Genomic DNA, 23,555 nt, shown 5'->3' on the forward strand with positions numbered 1-23,555 from the left:
TTGTGCGATCCCCATCCCCCTTCACCGACTGTAAAACCTCACATCAATTAAATGCCAAAATATAAACGATATAAATGATTAATGTGCTGTATGTTTCAGCCCGAGGTCACACATATCAAGGCTAGGATGGCGTTGTTCAGAGTTATGTGAATGAAGTTTCATTATTTTCACATTATTCACTCCATTGACACATTGCATGCTCATGGCTATAAAAGGAAGTGTGTGGGGAGGCAGAGCACTTCATTTGGGTGAGTCGATCCCTTATTGTTCTGATGTATTAGTTTGGTGGAGGGTCTCTGGTGATGAGGTTCAATTCAATTCTGTTTATTTTATACAGCCCAAAATCACAAATACAAAATTTGCTTTACAATCTGTAAACATAACATCCCAGTCCTGGGACCTCACATCAGATCAGGAAACAGAACCAGAATGAACAATGTAACAGAGTTACAGGTGATGAGGTTCATAACATTCATATTTGGGGCTAGTGCAGCTGAATGGCTGTTTTGAAAGTACATTTCCCCATTGTTTTGACACGTTAATATGTCATGCTTTCTGATGGAGCCACAATGTATGCCACAACAGGGACGCGGAAAATCATCAGCTACATAAATGTAATGTCAATAAAAAAGTTGCTCTTTCATTACTCTGGCGGCACTCTGTATTACTGGATTTTAAGCTCTTAAAAAAAAATCATAAAAGTTTTAGGAAGATGTAATTGTACTTTTCTTTGGTTTTGACAAATTTGAAGATAAAAGTCTCATCCTACTCATTTGATTTCCTGAATCAACACTCCTGCATGTTCCGACACAATCCCATCCAGCTGGCCACAGAGCCACCACGCTAACTCACAATTGCCAGCAGGATTTGTAGGACTTTGACTTTAGCCATACAAATGCTGCCAACATTTCTCAGACAGCAATAACGCACACACACGCACACGCACACGCACACACACACACACACACACACACACACACACACACACGCGCGCACACACACACACACACACACACACACACACACACACACACACACAAACACAGGTCAGTGATATTCTTGGCATAATGCAAAACCTCTCTGTACTTACAATAACAAAGCAGCACTGACTTCCTCACACTAAGCCGGACTACAAGAAATACAATGATATTAGGAGAGTGATGCGGGCAGAAAAAGAAAAAAAGTAAAACACAGATTAACTGGTGCACATTCAGCCAGAGGGGGAGCAGGGCAGCAAGCCAGCCTGGACTTCTCCTCACCCAACTTCTTTTTTTTTTTTTAATTTTCTTTGGACAATCTTTTTTAATAGTGTGTGTATATTGTGTATATTGTGTGATGTCTTGAGCTACTTGGACCCTGAATTTCCCTCTGGGTATCAATAAAGTAATTATCTATCTATCTTTCTTAAGCTGTTATGCAAGCCGTTTCTCCATGTAGGAGTGAAGACATATGTCTTAGCTAAGAACTGACAGAGGAAACCATTGGACTGAAAACATCCTCCACTCCCAACAAGAAGACATCTATGAGGGTTATTTGGTCGTCTTCCATAGTCCTTTCTGATTGGCTGACAAATGTCGATAAAAATTATGTATTGGAAGGCACTGCTCATTACTTTGTCCCCGCTACCTTTGCTGGCGACTCTGTCACTTGTGCATCTGTGTTTTTTACTTGTGTTTTTCTGTTTGTTTTTAATGCCGTCTGATTCCTGATCATTCACGTGATCAAACAACACCGTGGTTGCACTTAACAATCACACTTTAGTCTGCCTTCTGTGGCTTTGTTTTTAACTTTTTTGGAGAGCCGCCCAAACATTTCATGTTAGGAGGAAAATGGGCCTGCTTTTTTATCTCCTGTAGTCGGCAGGAGCTTCTTCAGCTGTGGCCTCCAGCTCCAAGTGGACAGAATCCTGACTGTGTGGTATCGGATACCAAGCCCGGGACCAGAAAGGGAGGACGCAGAGGCGGAATCCGGGTCAGAAACAGTCGGGGGGTGAGGGTGGGGGGGGGGGTACAACCCTGTGCTACCCTCCACTATTATGGGGAATGTCCGCTCCTTGATGAATAAAACAAATGAGCTGTCAGCTCACCTGAAGTATGATCGCCAATTCCGACAAAGCAGCCTGCTGTGTTTGATGGAGACCTGGCTGTCGGACAGGATACCCGAGTCCCATGTGATTGTGAACATGGAGGGATTTTCACTGCACAGGTTGGACAGAGACCTAGCAAAGACTGGGAAGAAACAAGGTGGAGGTGTTTGCTTTTACGTGAATGACCGGTTGTGCCATCCTGGTCATGTAACGGTGTAGGAGGGCTTGTGTGACCCGAACATTGAGCTGCTTGTGGTGAGTTGCTGACCGCACTATCTGCCCAGGGAGTTCTCTCATGTGATTGTGCAGGTTGCCTATATTCCTCCATCGGGTAACGGGAATCTGGCCACAGAGACTATAGCCAGAGTCACCCATGACCTGCAACGCTCAGCCCCAGACGCGCTGGTTATTATTAATAGGGATTTTAATCATTGCTCTCTCTCTCGGCCACCCTGCCCTCTTTTAAACAAATGGTGGCGTGCCCTAAGAGGGGCGACACCACGAATGATTTGTTTTATGTAAACATCAAGGACAATTTTATTTCAAAGAGGCTCCCCCCTCTCAGACAATCGGACCATAATTTGATTTTATTAACACCCAGCTATTCTCCTTTAATCCGGAAGCTGCCGATTACATCCAGACTGTTCATGTGTGGACAGAGGACGCATGTGAAACGTTAAGAGGGTGTTTTGATTGCACTGACTAGACTGTGTTTCTCAATGACGACAAGGATCTGGACAGTAGTTCTGACAAAGTCACCAGCTATATTAATTATTGTGTCAAGTTTATCATTCCCTGTAAAAAAATAAAAACTTTCCCCAACAATAAACCTTGGGTGACACAGGGGGTTGTAGTTGCTCTTAATAAAAAGAAAACAGCTTTTTTCAGCGGCAATAAAGATAGGATTAAAACTGCCCAAAAGGAGTAAAAAGCTATAATTAAACAAGGTAAGTGGAACTATAAGGAACAGGTTGAAGGACAAATGACCAATAGTAATACAAGGGGCCTTTGGAATGGCATCAAATCGATTACTGGTTGTGGGACGAGTAATCCTAGTTTGTCTGGTGCTGAGATCAATGTAAACGAAGCGAACCAGTTTTTTGCTAGGTTTGATGAAGTGGATTTCTATGGATCTCACGAGAGCATCCTCGCTTCTCTTGCTCTAAGTAGCCCTGAGGACTGTAGCCCAACCATTTTCATAAATGTTGAGGAGGTTCGACAGCAATGAAAACGCCTTAAGGTGAACAAGGCAGCAGGTCCTTATGATGTCCATCCACGCACCCTGAAGGTCTGTGCTGACCAGCTGTGCTCAGTCCTTCACTATATATTTTCCTTGTCTCTGCTGAGATTTTTGAGAAAAACAATGTGGAAAACATCTTGTCTAGTTCCCATCCCAAAAGCAAACGGTGTGAGGAGTCATAGTCCTAAAAACCTGAGACCCATAGTCCTGATGTCGCACATCATGAAATGTTTTGAAAAGGTTGTCCTGGGTCACCTGAGTAGACAAGTCTCAGTCTTTCAGGACCCCTTGCAGTTTGCATACAAGAAGGGTGTAGGGGTAGATGATGCACTACTTTTTATGCTCCATAGCATTTATAGTCATCTTGAAACCACTGCCAGTTCTGTTAGGATCATGTTTTTTGACTTTTCTAGTGCTTTTAATATAATTCAACCACACCTTTTAGCTAAAAAACGTATGACTTTTAAACTGCACAATACAACCATTGCTTGGGTTTTAGATTACCTTTTATCTCGACCACAGTTTGTCAGGCTCGAAAAGAAACATTCTGGCACCATTTTAACTAAAACTGGAGCACCACAGGGAAGGGTTTTATCCCCCTTTTTTCTCACTTTATACAGCTGACTACAGGCAGAGCTGTGTGTCCTGTAACATTCAAAAGTTCTCAGATGACACTGCCCTGGTTGGTCTTCTGACCCGAGGCAATGACCAGGCCTATAAACTGGAGGTTGAATCCTTTGTTAGCTGGTCTGAGGAATAATTTTTTAAACTTAATATAGGAAAGATCAAAGAGTTGGTCTTCGACTTCAGAAGGAAGAAGGAGGAGGTCTCCCCAGTGATAATTGCAGGTCAACAAATAGAAATTGTCCACTAATATAAATATCTTGAGGTCCATCTAGACAGCAAATTAAACTGGAAAAAGAACACTGATGCTGTATTTAATACTTTTGTTATTGAGAAAGCTTCTTTATGTATTTTACCAGGGGATCTTAGCTAGTGTCCTCTTTTATGCTGTGCTCTGCTGGGGGCGGCATGACTGCCGATGATGAAAACAGAATCAATAAGATGATTCGAAAGGTTGGCTCAGTGATTGGCCTTCCCCTGGACTCACGAGAGGTCACTCTAGAAAAGAGATCAAGGGCCAAGTTAAAAAATATTGTTTCCTCTGAAAGTCATCCGCTACACTGTGTTTTATGTGTGTTATGTAATTTTCCACTCAATCCTGTTTCATCATACGAACCAAATAAATCCGCTCTCTAGGTATTGCTTTGTGTTGAGGTGTGTGTGTGTGTGTGTGTGTGTGTGTGTGTGTGTGTGTGTGTGTGTCATCATCGACGCTGTCAGGCTTCATATCTGTTTTTCTGAGCACCGGGAAAAAAAAGGCGAACACTTGTAACACTCTCGTTTTCTGCCTCTCTAATCCAGCACTCACAGATCATCCTGCCAAAGACTAGTGGGAGTAACGCTCTCGCACATGAGGCATGAATGTCCCCCCCCCCGCCCTCTCCCCACATACACACCTGGAACATCTGCAGCCATTTTTAGGTTTTAACAGTTCTTTTTCTATTTTTCTGTCAGCGATTTTAAACAGAACAGAAGCAACTTTAAACACAACATTTAACTTACGAACAGATACACAATTAAATAATTTATCTTTTGCCAGTATCTGCCTCTCACTCCTCCATTGAGCTTAATAAAAGCAGAGGGAAAACTCTCACCTTATACTGTATATTTAGCCCACATAGATTTGAACTTTGTATGGGGAGCAGCATTACGATTCGCAAGTAAATCAAATTCCAGAACTTTAATGGATAATGAGAGCTTTCAGGACAAAGCTAAAGACAGTTCATTTTGTGCAATTTTTTGGGGGGAAAATTGATATTGAAACACCCTTTGTCAAATTGATGCTATGCACCGTACGTTCTGCATAACCTACTGTCGCTGTCACATAAATGCTCAGCCAAAGGAACTGGAAACGGCCCATCACAGTAAAGCACTCCGCACCTCCATTTGTCTTGATGAGTGTTGGACGCTTCATGAGGCGGTACTCGTTTTATTGCTCCAGAAGGACAACACATCCCTCTGCCTTCAGGGCATCAGCCATCACTGCCCGTACACCTGCAAGCCTGTCTACACCTCGCTATTCATCACACCATCCCAATTCACGCTATAAATCACTGTCACAAACACACACACACACACACACACACACACACACACACACACACACACACACACACACACATACACACACTTGATTAAACAGCAAATAGATGCATACACAGTCAAATGGTAAATATACATTCCATCATACAGGATGCAGACTCTAAACATGATCCCAAGACCAAGTATGGTGTATACACACACACACACACACACACACACACACACACACACACACACACACACACACACACACACACACACACACACACAGCTCTGTTTGTGCAGTGTCAGCAGGAAAATGGCCAATTAAGCTTTTGTTTGTGTTTGCAATAAAACATTATTAACCATGAGGGCGTCTGCAGAAGAAGTCACTGAGCTCACACAGGTTGCAATCTGTGTCAAATCTGGACACACAAAACTGCACCGTGTACTGCTGTTGTGCTGCTCACTGACACTACGGTAGGGAGATGATGCCACTCCAGATTTAAAATGGTTACATGGTCATACATTAAAAAAAGTAGGGACATACTATCCATAATTGTTACATTTCATTTAGCTGTTGCTTGTATCCAAAGCAGCTTACAATAAGTGCATTCAAGAATTAGTACAAACTTAAAACAACAATAATGAAGGAAGTACAATCTCTTCAAGAAAGCAAAAAGACAAAGTGCTATAGGTAAGTGTCATTGAAGTGCAACTCAAGTGCTACTTTCTTTGCTCAATGTATGAATACATTATTGACGTCAGATACAATACAAAGACAGATTTCATTCGAAAACATCAAAATAAGCTTTAAATGTGAACAAAATATTGAATATTTTATTGTTAAGTAAGAGGAGAACAGCATTAACATAATGCACAGGAGCAAATGTGTAAATGGCATGGTGCTCTCCTTGTGGTCACTCATACTATCAGACTGCAGTCATGGGCCAGTTCGAGGCTTAACACGTGTGTGTGTGTGTGTGTGTGTGTGTGTGTGTGTGTGTGTGTGTGTGTGTGTGTGTGTGTGTGTGTGTGCGTGTGTGTTTGTGTGTGTGTGTACATGTTTGTGTGTATCTAATGCAAGTCTAATATTGGTATAGCTACAATTCAGCCGACATTAAGTACATAGATGATATTGCAAAAAGTGAATCAAAGCAAAACAACTTTACCGAACCAGGTATACTTCAGAAAGACAAAATAATAATCTTAATCATGATTTGATTGAGCGGAGAGCAGAGATATATGATGTAGTCTAATCAAACACAATCTGTTGGAAGAAGTATCAATATAGTTAGGATTATCAATGTCACAAAGTCAGGATCCAATGAATACAGCAGAAGCTAACTACCCTTAGTGGAAACGTTATGGTTGCGCTTCAGAACCAGACCAAACCCCGATGATCATTGTCAACACAACGTAGCAGAAACAATAAACACATGAATCATTATCACGTAACTACATGAATGGCCCTGAAACTAGGCTCCGGGTAACTGTAGCTCTTGGTCAATGCGACAATAATATCCTGAGCGGTGATGAGCTGAATTTATTGAGACAAAGAGATAACATTTAAACATTGGAAAAAAAGAACACTATCCATACTGGCCAATGCATTTATAAGACAGAATAAAAACAAAGCCTGTCTCTTTTAGAAGTCCGGTCAAATAAAGGAGATACATTAAAAGGCGGCTAATTGAGATTTACAGTTCTCAAATTGAATCTGTAAAAGTTGCTCATCCAACTGAGTGGAAGTCTGCTGCTGCAGTCACACAGGACAGCAGCACCAGACTAAATCTTAGCCGACGTCAAACTATTAACTATTAACAGCTCGGTTACAGACAGAGCTCACAAAGCTTTACGCTCCTCGGCGATCTAATCAAACGGCAACATCCGGCCGCTGAATTGAGTCATGAATCAGCTTGGACAGCAGGCTGGTCACCCTTCATTTATTAAGGTATCGCAAACGCCCGGGTTCAAACAAGGATGCAAAATAACGGTTGGACATGTCTATAAAACAAACATTTGTTTAGAAAGAAATAAATGCATACAAAGTTTTTAGAAATCCTATCTTTTGATATCCAGGTTTACAGAGCAGGAGAGAATTTCTTAAATCTTTGAAAGAGATTTCGTCCTCGTGTAACGACACTGTGTGGAAATAGGAGCTCAAGATTTGGGAATGATTAAAGCTTAGTTTCAAATGTTTTATTGAGGTGTTTGTGCTATTATTGCCTAAAGAGATTTGTTTTTGCATTTTCATGTAACCTTTTTAAACTAGCTCGTGAACATGTTTTTTTTAATTCACTTTTTCTTTACAAATGAATCACCCAATGTACATTTAATCTCAGTGTAATTACCTTTTCGTTTGCCAGGGCCGCCCTAAATGCATTCTGGGAGTGAAAAAGTGCAGTTCAGAGATGCCATTTGTCTGAGATCAGCAACTTCAAACTATATAACAGTGATGGTGCAGAGACATATTTACGACTGCATTGGTACGATCACCACTAATACATCTTGTTTGCTTCCCTCCCTCTCAACTAAAACGAAACGACTAAATATAGTAATAAAGTAAATCCAGAAGAACATGTCAACAAACATAAAACTTTCCTTTTGTTATGTGTGCAGTTCTTCAACAAACTAATTGGCGTAAAGCCATTCACATAGCAAGTGATGGGCAAACCTTCTCCTGCTTCCTCCAGGGTATTTCCTCAGCCCAGTCTTCTCCTGACAGGAGACAGGAGCAAAGGTGAGTTGTTAGTTTAGCTCTGAGCTCTTCTCACATATGGGACACTTCACGTGAAGGTAGAACTTTGCAGAGTTGGCCAGTGTCTTTGAGAGTCTGCAGCCGGCCTCTGGGACCAGAGCGAGGTGCGGTGCTGCAGCAGCGAAGCCGTTAGTGTGTGTTGCTTCTGTGCCATAGTTAGGTCTCCTGGAAATAGGCTATTGGCCACTCCTGCCTCAGCCACATGATGCATGAGGCACCACACAGGGGTCCATTATTCAAACCTCTCCCTCGCTGACACAGTCACATGCACACCTGCTCAGCGCATGGTATGTAGGTTGTTGCGACAACTGCTTAGCGTCTCAGCACAGTAAGAAGAAAGCCCATCCCACTTTGCCCTGTTAAAACAGTAGCGCAACAAGGAGCACCAGGTATTTTGCAACGGTATATCTCATCCCATTATGGGAAGAAAACAATGTTTTCAAAAAGAATTTAAAGGGCCACACGTGGTGAATTATTAAATATCGCAAATGTCGGCATGCTAACATGCCCACAATAACAACTATAACATGCTGATGTTTAGTTTAGCCAACCTGGTAGGATCATCATCATCGTTTAAGCGTCAATATACTCACGTGTGCTGAGGCTGACACAATTTTGTAATTCCACAAGTGTCTATTTTAACCTGAAAGTGGTGCTGCAGGGAAGAGTGATTAACATAAAAACAATTAAAAAGATTTAAAAAAGTCATAATAATTGTAAGAGACAGGACTGAATAATGGAGAGCTGTTTTTAATCACATAAAGAGTCACTACTAACTAATGCTGTCATATTAGCACGTTATTAACGGCGTTAACGCAAACCAATTTCAACAGCGTCAATTTTAACGGCGTCAATTCTATTAACGTGTAGCTCAACCAGAAGCAAAACAATAGGCACGCCGTTTACGCTTGGAAGCTAGAATAATGTTACGGTTAGAAATGAATGAATGGTGAGTGCGATACAGCAAAATGAATGATAAGACGCAGTTCCCTTGACAAGACCAAAGTGGTATGAGCCGTTTGTGATTGTGAACTGAGCTATCATCGTAGCTATCCAGTCTGAAATACCACTCGATGGCCAAGCACACAGCTGACGCTAACTATGCGCCCCCTCGTTATAGCCAGACACGAACGGATGACTTCAGACAGAAACACATGGACACCACAACCAAGAACAAACTCACTGCAGCCAAAACTAAATAATGCTACTGCGTTTAGCCTGTTAGCGTTGTGGAGGACGAGGATCTAGCTGATATAGTGCATTTAACGACAGGACCTACGAAACCTGACTGCTATGTTCACCTCTCTCTCTCTCTCTCTCTCTCTCTCTCTCTCTCTCTCTCTCTCTCTCTCTCTCTCTCTCTCTCTCTCTTTCTCACTCTTCACCCCCCCCCCGCCCCCATCCTCGTGTTTGTGCCAAGCTATAATTTTCTTTTGAACCGCCCTGTTCGGCAGTTGTTTTTTAATAAAATAAAACATTTGCATAAAGCAAGCCAATCCACTTTTTCATGTTAACGGCATTAAAGTGAAGGAGAAAAAAAGTGATTAATTGCGATTAATTGCGAGTTAACTATGAAATAAATGTGATTAATCGAGATTAAATATTTTAATCGTTTGACAGCACTACTACTAACACAGATTGCTGTTTGTGTTTATGGTTTGACGGCGGCATCATTTACTATCTGCAGTGCTAAAGCTGTGTGTGACTTCACGATTACATGTCCTGGCGGTTCCTCAGTCTCCTCATCTCATTTCATCTTTCCTCCCTCCCTCCCTCCTCTCCCCACTTCTCCACTGACTTGCTTCTCTCCTCTCCTTTCCTCCCGTCTCCTCTGCACTAGAACATTCCGCCGCGATCAATCAGATTACATAAGAGCACTGCAGTGAGAAGCAGCGAGGAAGGAGCGAGGCAGAGAAGTGAGGGGTGCTGTGCCATCTCACTTTACCTCTTTTACACTACTATGCCTTTTTCTCTCTCTCTCTCTTTCTCCCCCCGCCCACCCTCTTACGAACACACACACATGAACAGCTGATCCTTTTTCCAAGTGTCCACACTGCGGTGAGTGTCAGCACAAAGGTGGTTTGGCAGCTTGATGGAAGAGATAAGCAAGATCCATTTTCCTTTAGAGCACGGAGAGGTTATCAAATATCTAGAGGGTTGCTGGAGCTGTGCTGAATACCAATGACTCAACAGTTACAAGGCATTTCTACACCTGTCCGTTAGCCCAAAATGTGCTTACAACTCAAGCTTTGGTATAACTAAATTACCACCTCACATTCGCATGCCTCTACCGACCAGTCAAATTGTGGTTTACATCCATTCAATTCAATTCAGTTTACTTTGTATAGTCCAAAATCACAAATACAAGATTTGCCTCGGAGGGCTTTACAATCTGTACACATAACATCCCTGTTTGGATCGGATTGGATTGGATCTGATAAGACTCCCACAAATAAAGATAGTAAAAACCCTTTCAAATGGAAAAAGGGAAGAAACCTGAGGGAGAGCAACAGAGGAGGATTCCTCTCCCAGGATGGACAGAAGAAATAGATGTCATGTGACCAGAATGAACAACGTAACAGAGTTGCAGCATAATACATGAATCCATGTCTGTCCAAAACGTTATCGTTTTATCCCTTCGTACATTTGAGTGAAATCGCCATAATTTTAACCAAAAAAACATGTTTTGTGAGACAACCGGGACCTTTGACCACTACATTTAAAAACAGTTCATCCGTGTGTCCACATGTACGTTTGTATCAAATTAGAAGAGATTCCTTCCCGGCGTTTCTGAGACATCGCGCTCACAAGAATAGGATGCACAGATGGACGTGCAGAACCTCTACATGAATGCCCACAGCACTTGGAAGCAGCTACACAGCAGGTCTTCAGGGTCAGCAGGTGTGAGCTCCACGCTTCACGTCGGCAATATTTAAAGAGTGATACATTTGAGTTTAGCTGCATTCGGACTTCTGTTAGTTGGCTGGCCTTGAGGCAAATTTTGATTGGGACCAGGCTCATCTGGAGGTCCCAGTTTACACAGACACTTAGATTAGACCTACTCTACAAAACAGGTAACCTGGTTAACAAAGAAATAAGCCTGGCGTAACTTAAGACCTGGCTTTGTAACACAAGCCTTTGTTCGTATGCGTTCCCTTTAATTGTGTTTTCGCTGTCGCCTATTATTGGGAACATTGTGTCACATTCTTTCCATCATGGCACTGCTAAATTAAAGGGGAAACCATCTTCCCCTGCTAAACATCTGCCTCGTGTCTCACCCTCTTTCGCTCTGTTCATCCTTTGAACCTGTTAAAAGGTCACCTTCAAAGCATGCTTCACTATTAAAGCACACATACACAGTCCTCTCTACAAGGGGCAGCACCAAAACTGGGGCAGTCAACAATATAGGGTTCCAATGGGTTTTTGTTTGTTTTAAATACAGCATTGTGGTTATTTATTGTTTGTCCCATTGCTCAAAATTGCCACATTTCTTTCTTAATTTGCATGCGTTAAAATAAATGCAGCAGTAAGTGTGTATTCATTAAAAATGGTCATATTTAATCAAACTGTTACTACATCCCGATAGCGGTGCACAATACAACAGATATCTTCTGCCTCCTTTTGGTGCGCCTGATGACATTTGTAAGATTCCACCAGATCCAAAGATAAACAAATTAATCAGAGCAGAGGAGTCTCACTCTGTCAATCACTGGTGGTGAGGAACCCTTAAATCTAGTGCTATTCCAAACATCAAACTGGGCAAAAGATGCAATTGGTCAGAAATGAAGGTGCATATAATCATTAATGCCATGGTACACCCATCAATTTTTTTTCAACCAACCAAAATTATATTATATATTTTTTTTCTTTCGGTTTTTTCATTATTAAAACTGTAAAGTCACTTGCATCAGGTGCCGTGTTTCCATTGAATTGTCAAGTAATCTTTAAGTGAAAGGTTAGCGCTCTATGCTACGAATGGCTGTAATCCACCAGGAAACAAACAAAGTAGAAGAAGAAGAGTTTGCGAACCGGAAAACTAAACAAGTTGCCTCGGTCATCTAGTCGACTGTCGGAAAATGGAGAGGTCTCAGAACTTTGTTTCAAGTGTGAATTGTTCTTTAGTGGCATCAAGGATTGTCCATGTTTCATGTTGTCCAGAGACGAAGACAATATCAATATATATCCACCGATCATCAGTCACGTGACCTAAATGTTGGCGTCATCAGAACCTATTGGGGAACGGTGCTTCCATATCTCATTTATTGCATAAATGTTTTTGCGCCAAAAGCAAAAAACATCTCAAGCGAGGGTAAAAACTGTTTTGCACAATTTCATCCTGATTAGGATATCTCCAGGCTGGTCTGGGAGCTGGGAAGTGTTGCGGGTAAGAGTGACGTTTGGGTTGGCCTGCTGGGCCTGCTGTCACCGCGACCTGACCCGAATAAGTGGCTGATAATAGATTTTTTATTTTTTTTATTTTCAAAAGCAACTACTTTAGCATGTGCTAAAACACCTGAATGGTGTCTATGGTGTCACAATCGCATCACACATGAACTATGAAAGTATGCTTGCATATAAACAAATAATAAAACAGTGTGAGCTCTGCTATACGACACGAAAGGCTGTTCACCTGCCACCATGCACACACAGTATCAACCACACATTGGCTCAAACACAGAATTACAATAAACTTAAGGTTCAAATTTTCAAAATATAAAAGATATAACAGTATTGCACAAAAATATGATAATAGTATCGCTATGATAATAGTATTGTTCATTGTATCTTTATACACTATGCATTGCTACAACATTGCAATTTGTCGGAAAGTTCACTTTCTTCAAACACTACAACAGTTTTCTTTCACAGCATCCCCAAACCCTGCCTTACCCGCATGGCCACACTCAACACACCCTTAATAAAGAAGTTACACTCACTTTTGTCCACAATAACACCAGCTAACAGCATCCTAGCCATCAACATCCTGCCGGTTCTGCTGAGTGAAGCCAATGTGGAAGTGTCTTAAAGCTGTATTCTTGCTATGTACCACCAAGGGGTGACTCCTCTGAAGTCTATAAAATGTATATGTATAGAGTGACTCAACTTCTCTCTTGATTCATTCCCTCAGTAAACATTGTAAATGTGAATTTATTCTCTTAATCTCTAGTGTAAAGTCTTCTTCAACATTTCTTAAATATGGTCCATTTAAAGTCAAACAGACCATAAAGCAGGGCGCGCTCTAGGGTGGGGCTTACTTTGGTTGACAGGGAGCAAAGCCGTAAATGCTGTCTCTACGTCATTCCTCCGCATTCCAAATATGGTAGTTTCCGTTCATTGGTTGCAAACACAACATGGCGACGGGTATAATTCATGATGGCAACGGCGAAATAGACAAACTGGAAGATTCACCTCCACAAACCAACGGGTGACGTTACAATGACAACATCCACTTCTTCTATAGAAAGTGTCATACTGTAGATGCCTCTCTTGATATTCATTTTATATTACAGAAACACTTGTTATCTGCTAAAGGCTGGGGTGCCAATGTCTTGCTACCAAGAGAGAGTAATAAGATATCAGCATATTGAATAACAGCCTTTTATATTGCAGTTAGTTATTAGCTGGTTGTTGCCATCGCCTGCCAGAGGGGTGCATGAGCAGAAATAGGTAAGACATCTGAAAACATCTGAATTGAGAGAAAGGGAAACATTTGAGAAAGTGTCTGGCACTCGAGTCAGTTGTGAATGCCATGTTTTAACACTTTACCAACTAATTGACTGATTAATTAAGAATGATGATGAAAAATTATCATTTGTGCAGCCCTAAAATAACCATGAAAGATTCGGAAAGAGCCCATTTTAAGGGAAAGTGACTCTCAGGTCAGATCGGTCTATCAGACCTTTTCCCCTTGTGGTGTGAAGAAGCACTTGCACAGACACTAATAATCAGACCAACACTTTCTCCCTAGATGTTCCATCTATGGTCTATTCAGTCATGTCAACTGCATGTATGAATAAATGAATATCCAATAAGTGATACTGGTCGTGTTTCCATTCAATTGTTAAGCAAAGCTCGCGTTTGAAAAAAATAAGAAAAGCCAACGAGGCACGTTTCCTCCAACTGCTTTGGTTTTGACTACACAAAGTATCAGAGCATCAGCATCAGAGGTTGGCGCTCGAGGCTACACTTGGCTGTAATCTACCAGTAATAAGAATAGAAGAAGAAGCAGAGGTTGCGAACCGGCTAACCTTGGACATCGAACCCATGTGCGTTAGAGAGAGGTGATCAGGAATCAGTTTTAATTGGTCAAGTTTGAATGGTTCTTTTACGTCAGCTAGTATTGGTCGTGTTTCATGTTGTCTGGTGATGAAGACAATATGAATACAGTATATATCAAAGAAGACAACCTCAGCAGAAAAACACTGCAGATCCATTCATATTCCCCAAGTTACATGTTCTTTTTTTACATTTGGCATGTAATCTTTTAAATTATTATTAAAGAGCTCACGCTTGCTACATAAATCTGTTGCCCTTTTAAAACATTGTAAAAGACGAAGGCCAAACATAAAAAAAGAACAGACTTTTTGTGTCACCTCCATAGCCTGTATATAAGCAGATGTGGTCATCGCGACATCACCCGTTGGTTTGAGGATTGTCGTTACGAAGCTTCAAGTTTGGCGCTTTCAACGTCGACATCTGGATTACGACCGTCACCATGTTGTTTTTTTTCCAGCCGATGATCGGAGGTTACCATATTTTGAATGGGGAGTAAGTAAGCCTGCCTTAAAGCATACTTTGCTTTATGGTCTATTTGACTAAACTGATTGATCTGAGTCTCCCCACATGTGTTGTGGCCGATATATGGTAAGGGGCTTGTGTGACTCGGAAAACTGACATAACATTTATGAAACTAGGAAGGAAGTCATTAAACTTTCATAGAGAGAAAACGGGCTCATCAGTTTCTTTGTGTGCATGAGCTGCACGGACAGTTGATGGAGCACTATTGCTTTCTCCACTCGCCATCACCCAACCTTGCTCCACACAGGATTATTTCCGCACAGAGTCTCTCTGCATTGTTCTGTTTCATTTGAAGAATGTTTCATGAAAGACAACTGCTTTTTTCAAAAAGCTTAATATAACCACTGTTCTTTTTCTAACTGGGGAAATTAAAGTGCGGAACAAATTAGGTAAAACACCAATTTGAACAACAAAACCCTGATGTTTTTAGGTGTGAAGCCAGCTAGTAATCGTGATGTCACCCGTTGTTTTTTGTTGTTTTGATGCCAAGAGTATGATGATTTTGCTATCGCCATCTTGGATTACAACCAAAGCCATGTTATTTTTTTGTAGTTATGCACATTTTAAGACACATTTTAAGATTGGCTGTACCCAGCAGAACCGCAGGTTTCCGCTTGATCTCACATTTATAGAGCAGTCAAAAGCTGATTAAAAATCAGGCTGATTAAAAATCAGGTATACTTTTAAAAATATATATATTCTAGTGCAAAAAAAACGTGTCATGTCTGTCACGTAGGGATAGGATTATTATGTACTGCACAGTATATTGTTTATATTTTCACTACACAAGATTACAAAACTGAATAAAAGCAAACACAGAATTTTAGACATGAACCTGCACAGTTTTATTTCTGACAAATTCCTTTATCACATTATGGAAAGGCAAACCACGGTTCATACCATATTCCCCTGACACTCTAACTGGTAATACGAACAGAGTTAAATGGATCAATACTCAGCTGGAGTATCCTCTCTATTTCCCATGTTTCACCTTCTCCTTTCCTCAGCATGTACTGCTCTTATCTCGCTCCCCTTAGTTCTTCAAACAACAGCTGATTTCATACTATTCCTTTACGGGGTCAGAAGTGTGCGTTAATAAAAACTTGTTTTTGCTCCACAGGCCGGTCAGCATGTCAGAATGGGTACAGTACGTTTCTTTCTAAAGCCTAGTTTATGCTTCTGCGTCAGGTCGACGGCGTAGCGCCGACGCACACCCCTACGCTGTAGCCTGACGTGCGCCTCCAAAAAAATCCTAACTACACGTCGCGTCGAAGCGGACGCAAGCGCTGTGATTGGTATTGTGATTGGTTCACCGCGGCATCGCGGTGAATTGCAGAGCAACGCGGTCCCTCAACACAGAACTTCAAATGACATCGTCACTTGACGCAGAACCATAAATTAGGCTTAACACAAACAAGCTTTGTGTGGCTGCGGACCCTCTGAGCCGACCCTCACCCTCACATGTCCCTTAAGGGACACAACAGCAAATTAGGCACTGTCTAATGCTAATTTATTGATGAATTTATTGGCGCAAAGAGACAAAGTAGTAAATGGAAGTTTTGGGATGTTTTTGATGACAGCGTCTCGTCTGAAAGCTTTGCAAAGAGAAGGTCAGGGTGGACTGAGCGGTCGACCAAGCATGTGACACAAACGTGGGAGACCACAGTTCACATCCTGCTTTTTCACCGTTTTGCAGCCACTAATCTATGATTTCCTCCTGCTGAGGAGCATCAGATCAGAATGGTTTGTTTCAGGCAATCACAAATAACTTGTTTTATCTTTTAGTTTAGAAAGATTTTGCTTCACACGATTGAATCAAGTTGAATAAATCCGCTAAAATGTTTAAAGTCAGCTGATCACTCAAAGTGATTTGATGTGTTAATGGCCCTGCAGTAGCTCTCCTGTTGGAATGCTCTGCCCTGTCTATTGCTACAGTCTGCACACACAGACATTTCTCTGTCACACAGATTAAATGAACACAGACACACACGGCGGCGGCCATGCTGTTTGCTTTGTGCTGAGACATTAGCAGGGACCAGTAACCATGGATTGATCTGCATTCAAAGTGCACTTAGCAGGGAGTGCTGAAGGATCAGGGTGGGAGGGGGGGGGGGGGTAGAACAAGAGGAGAGGAGAGGAGTCGGCTCCTCTCCTCTCCTCTTGTTCTACCCCCCCTCTCTCTCCCCCAGGAGAGGGAGGAGGCAGGAGAGGGAAACAAAAAGCCTGGAATTAAACCTACATTGCCATTCAGAGATATACAAGTTTGGAATAAAACACACATTTGTCTCTAAAGGGACGCAGTGGAGTTCAACGTTATCGGCAGGTGACTGCCAGTTATTGGCAAAGCCACAGTGAGACGGTTAATTAAAATAATAGGCTATATGGGTTTCTCATGTACCACATGAACTACTGATCATCAATAACTATTATCACAGTATCAGAGCAATACTTTATTCAAATCTAAAAATATCAATGATATATATACATCTGCAGTTATATATAGTATAACTGCAGTGCATACATATTTGAGTTGACATGTATGATATGGTCAACAGCGACAGCAAATGCAGCAATGTACCAGAGCAGCAGAGGTGGGAACTTTAGAGGAGTTAATGTGCAGTCAGACTGATATTGACAGACCAATCATGAGACATTTTCAAGCAGATGGAGAGGACGGCATTGAAGCTATAGTTCTACAGCTACGGCATATAGATCAAAGGCAGAGCTGGTGACATTGAGCAGCATCAAAACAATTCAATCCCACGACTTGTGAACTTTGAAAAACAAACGAACTCTGGACTTTATCCAACTCCAAACTCCCTTTCGTACCAATTGACAGGGAAAGACTGAAACATCTGAAACACGTACCTTCTAAAAGTGATTGTTCTGGTAACGCTCGCACCTCTGGCCTTCCACGTCATTACCATGTGACACTGATGAATGGGTTTTTTGCTTTGTGTGGTTCAGTGATGAGGACGATCTTAATAATAGTTTTCCTCTGCGCTACCACACTGCTGTCTTGTGGGATGAGAGTTGTACGTCTCTGCCATTACCATGACTGAAGAAGACGCAGTGCACGTCTGAAAGTTAGTCAATTGCGCCTAATGAAGTATTAAATGAAGCGGAGTACTCCGCTGCCTTATCTGGCTTCACTGCCTGAGAAGTGGCCCTCACACTCTCCCCGTCTTCTGAGCGCTGTTCCTCCACTACAGCGGCACGTCGCCATCACTGCCACTCTGGTCAAAAAACCCCAGCCAGAACCACTGAGAGAAACACCTGTTTCCCCACTGCATCAAATGGTAACATTACTCATCTACATCTGCTTTGTTCTGAATCTCTTGCTGGTGGACTTTAGGCTACAAGAGACTTAAAACTCAACAGAAAGTTAGTTAGTTATATATTGTGATCAGGTAACAACCTCCGGTCTTGCAGAGTGAAGAGAAAATGACTCTACTTCTCTCTTGATTTAATGTCTCAGTAAACATTGTCCACATGAGTTTATGTCTCAGTTCTATACAATACAGGATGATGTTCATTTTGTAAATTATAGTCATTTAAAGTCAAACAGACTATGAAGCAGAATACACTTTCGGACGGGCTTACTGTGATTGACAGGTTGCTGCTGCTACCAGAGCCGTATACTACATTCCAAATATGGTAAGTTCGGTTCATCGGTTGCAAAAGAACCAACATGACAACAGTCGTATTCCAAGATGGCGACAGTGAAATCAACAAATTCAACGTCACAATGAGTACTTCTTTTATATAGTCTATATTTGAGATAAATGTGAATATTGACTGATATGAAAAAACAATCATTGTAAAAGGTCTGACAAATAAAAAATGGATACCTTATCATATCTTTGGCTATGTCCAGTATTTACTATTTTACAACACAAATTGAAGATGAACTAACAGAAAAAATACTGTCAACAACTTATATTTTATTATATAATATGATATAATACAATCATTAAATGTAACTGAAAAATATATTGAAGAAGTGGCTTGATATAAGAACATACTGATTAATTTGTCATTTGAAATACTCTATATACAGCTCATCCAGTGTGTTTTTGCAGATTTAGATCACTGTAAACAGTTAATAATCACCAACCCCAGGTGGACATCAATATCACCCAATTTAGAGTCATTGATTGTGAAGGCATATCTATTTAACTCAATTTCATGCACTATTGAATGTTTTTGTACCGCCTAAGACCGAAACACATAATCATTGCTGAGTCTAATGATCGCTTTCTTAACGTGACCCTAAAATGTCAGTGAGGGTAATCGGTGTTAACTGGCTGTTAGAGCCCAGATCCACTGGCCGACGAGCCATTACTGCATCACTACAGATCCAGTGCATTTATTATTAATGTTATATGTGTACTACAACATGAGGGTACAACGTGCTGAAATAATGGCAGATGATCTATTGAGCAGTAACTACAAAGCACTAATATAGTAGTTCTGTCCTCACCTCAAAGTCATGTATGAAAAACTGGAGAGCTCCACCTTCTGCTATTTATCTGAGTCCTAAAGGTAGCAGACTTAACATCCTGTTCCAAGGCCACATGAACTAGGGGAAGCCAAGAAGTTCCAAGGCTAGATATTTAAACCCTCCAGTCTGTTCTGGGTACAACTCTCCTAGTCAAACATGCACGCTGCTCGACAGAGGAAATTTGATAGAACCAAAGAGCTGAAAATATACACATTAAAGACATCTGGACCCAATCCTGGCGTTATTTTTCACATGTGCTAAATTCCGAGCATTAATAAATAGAGAAGCACCGACACTGATTTTGGGTATCGATTTTGGATACCTTATTAATATAGCAGCAAACAACTATTTGCGATGTGAAGGCATATGTGAGGACAAATAGTTAGCTAGCCACAGCCGAACAAAATACCTCTGTTAATGGCCTCTGCTCTGTGGTAGTACAGGTTAGGACACTATTATCTCTCTAGCACTGTTGCAGACATTTGTACTGCTAGCGGCTACCTCAGCCATCGCTATGTCGAGAGCTGTGTAGAGGCAGCCTACCTATTGCTTTCTAAGCTAAGGCCCATTGACCTCCCAGGCTGTCACATGATCTGTCCAGCATCACAACATGGCGTCTCACAAGCAAGCGGCCGTATACGAGAACAATTTGATCCCTGCCAACACGTGATGGCTGTAGCAGTGTAATGCACTTTATTTTAGAAGATGAAGGACGTCTACGCGTAAGTTAAGAGTCGTCAGTGACACAATAAGAAAATAATACAGTTTGTATTTTATTTTCAAATGAAATTGTGGCAAAACCATGTTAGTAAAAGATGGTTCAGAGACGCACTGAGAATAAAATATGGACTTTATTTTCATTTAATTTGAATGGCAAATGCATTTCAGTTCAGTGCGTTCTCTGCTGAGTGTGCAATAAAAAAAACAACCTCCTGAAGTACTTTTGATGCAAAAAATTGAGTATGTAATGTATTAGTGAGTGCTTGCCAAAACATGGCCCTGACTGAAAGCTGCATTAATCTAAATTATTTTAGGAGGCGGGGTGTGTGGGTGTGTGTGTGGGTGTTTGTGTGTGTGTGTGTGTGTGTGTGTGTGGGGGGGGGGGGGGGGGTGTCACATATAAATAGTATTTGCAAAAACAGCCAGCTATTGCCAGATAAAAACAATGACCTGAAAGACACTAAAAAAACGCTCTGTGGAGCGGAGAGGCACTGCAGAGTGGGTGATGATTCTCTGTGGGTTCGTCACTAGTTATTTGACCCACTATGAACGTGAGAAATAAATGTGGACGATGTATGGTAAAGCGTCCGTGGGGCGCCCCTCATTCCAACATGTCATTCCAGTGGAATTAGTTTTAAAAGGCTCAACCATCTGAACAGCATTGCAGCAACCTTCGTTTATTTGTCAAGATACTGACGATGGAAACTACACTGGGCGATAGAACCGTCTCAGCCCTGAACAGGAAGAAAAGGCTACTGATTAAGATGTCATGTCTACATGATAGGTTACCTTACATACACATTAAGATGTATTTTATTTTTGCAGCAAAAAAAAAAAAGAAAGAAGAAAAACGAAATGCTCAGGTGCAGTGAAGACATGTTTTTCCCATGTCCAATACAAGCTTTTACTTCATTATAAGAGAAACATTACATATGCACGCACGCACGCACGCACGCACAGACGCAGGGTGCTGTGGCATTGCCTCAGCGTAGAAGCTGATTAAAGAGAAGTGAAGCAGATGCAGCAGACTTCACGCTGCCAGTCTGCACCGCACTGCGCCCGCATCCACCAACACACCGCGGCCACACAGCCCGCATGCTGCTCAACTCCTTTCGGAAGCAATAAGGACAGCGACAACAACAACAAAAATACACCTTTTCCTCCATCCCGCTTGTCCTGCGGTGTCTTTCTCACTGTTTTCACACCACTCCTAACGCCTGAAGTCCTCTGTCAGCATGATGCGGACTCACTGACCAATCACTATTACCTCGATGAGCTGTCATCCTTAATGCGGTAAACTCCCTGCCCAAACCACATACACACGTGCGCGCGCACGCACACACACATCCGAGCAGAAAGACGCAGTGACAGCGAGCACCGCGCCGGCCCCTCGGAGCGACATTGTAACGACTTACAGTTCGCAGGAACTGGATTTCATCCTCGCCTTCTCCTCCCTCGGCCATGGTTAGATTTTCACACGGAGAAGCTCGTGGCTGTATCTGCGTGTGGACTACGGGCTGGCTGGGGTGTGCGTGGCGGTGTATGCGTGTATGCGTGTTTTGAGACGGCAAAAGCTAACGCGCAGTGGAAGCCCCCCCTCATTGGCTGGCTCACCGAGGGAGGAGCCGCACAGGTGCGTGCGCGAGTCTCTCTCTCTCTCTCTCTCTCTCTCTCTCTCTCTCTCTCTCTCTCTCTCTCTCTCTCTCTCTCTCTCTCTCTCTCTCTCTCTCTCTCTCTCTCTCTCTCTCTCCTTTGAAAGAGATGTAGCAAAATAAAAGTAAGTTACATTAAAGCTTTTGATCCTCCAATCCATCATCTTCAGCCACTTATCCTATAATATAGATATCCTCTCCATGAAAGTCACGAACAGGACCTGTGATGAAGGGCAGCCCTGACAAGGGCCAACAACCACCAGAACATGTCTGACTTATTACCGAGGATACGAACACAGCTCCTACTATAGGCGTACAAAGACAGACGAGTCCAGCACCCCCCACAAAAAACCCATAGGGACCTGATCGAAAGCCTTCTCCAAGTCCACAAAGCACATGTAGACTGGTTGGGCAAACTCCCAGGACGCCTTGAGTAGTCTGGTAGAGCTAGAAGAGCTGGTCCACTGGTCCATGACCGGAACAGAATCCACACTGCTCTTCTTGAATCTGAGGTTCAACAAGCGGTCGAAGCATCCTTTCCAGCACCCTGGCGTAAGCTTTCCCCAGGAAGCTGTCAGTCCATGGGCACTGTTCCCGACCCCCATGCGACAAGGAAAAGGTGTGTCAACCAAGACAGCCCAACAATGTCCAGTGCTTTCACCATCTCATGGCGGATCTCATCCACCCCTTGCCGCCTTGCCACAAAAGGAGCTTTTTAACTATCTCGGTGACTTCTGCCAGGGATATTGATACACCCACCCAAAGTCTTCAGGCGCTGCCTCTTCTCCAGGGGACATGTTGGCCGGGTTTATGAGTTCCTCAAAGTGCTTTTCCACAACTAGAGCTTCCTTGAGGCCAACCGAGGGTCCTCACCTCCGGTGTCCACCACCGGGTTCTCGGGTTGCCGCCACGACAGGCACCGATGACCTTCCGACCACAGCTCCTAGCGGCCGCATCCACAATCGAGGCTTTGAACAAGGTCCACTTGGATACCATGTCCCCAACCTCCCTCGGGATGTGTGAAAAGAACTATGGAGGGCAGTGCCCTTTCCAGGACCCCTCACACCGAGTCCAGGACGGCTGGATACTCAGAACTGCCGTTCGGTGCAAAAGCACAAACAGTCAGAGCCTTACTTCCTGCAACCCGCACACAAATCCCTGGATGCTTCCAACTCTGTGGTCTTTAATACAGAGGGTTAAATACTACGACATGAATTCTTGAGTTTGAGTTTAAAATGTGGCCGTCAAATACAAACGTATTTAGATCAGTACAAAGATAGTCAACATGTGAAAGAAATAGTAGCCAAAGTGTAAGATAAAGGTAGTATTTTTTTATTTATATTATTAAGTAGAATCATTACTAATAATTCTCAATTGCTAAATTTGAATTAAATATTCATAGAAACAAATAAAATAGCATCTCAAATTTTATTCAAGAAATACTTTCCATTAAAATTATGTTCTCGAACAATTCAGTCTCCATTTCGATAAAGTTGGAGGACTGACAAGAACCATAACATGGTACAAGGTAAAATATGCTTGAGTTGTTAAGGGTCAAAGTGAAAAAAAAATGCAGTGTCCTCCACTTTCCATGATGCAACCAACAGCTGTTTGCATGCCGGCCATACCTTCCTGTCTGAAGAAGAAGT

The 23,555-nt window shown here is 42.2% G+C and overlaps 1 protein-coding gene across 1 annotated transcript in view; it reads right to left on the reverse strand.

Moving 5' to 3' along the window:
• The window catches only part of ryr2a (ryanodine receptor 2a (cardiac)), a 156,262-nt gene extending 134,449 nt beyond the window's left edge, over positions 1 to 21,813 (reverse strand). Inside the window, exon 1 of the mRNA XM_068582453.1 lies at positions 21,670 to 21,813. Coding sequence (XP_068438554.1) covers positions 21,670 to 21,717 — 48 coding nt within the window. The 5' untranslated portion in view covers positions 21,718 to 21,813. The remainder of the gene's footprint in view (positions 1 to 21,669) is intronic.
• Between the last annotated feature and the right edge of the window lie 1,742 nt (positions 21,814 to 23,555).

Source organism: Clinocottus analis, unplaced genomic scaffold (assembly GCF_023055335.1).
Source record: "Clinocottus analis isolate CAN_PGR_092001 unplaced genomic scaffold, fCliAna1.0.p SCAF_19, whole genome shotgun sequence".
NCBI classification, from domain to species: domain Eukaryota; kingdom Metazoa; phylum Chordata; class Actinopteri; order Perciformes; family Cottidae; genus Clinocottus; species Clinocottus analis.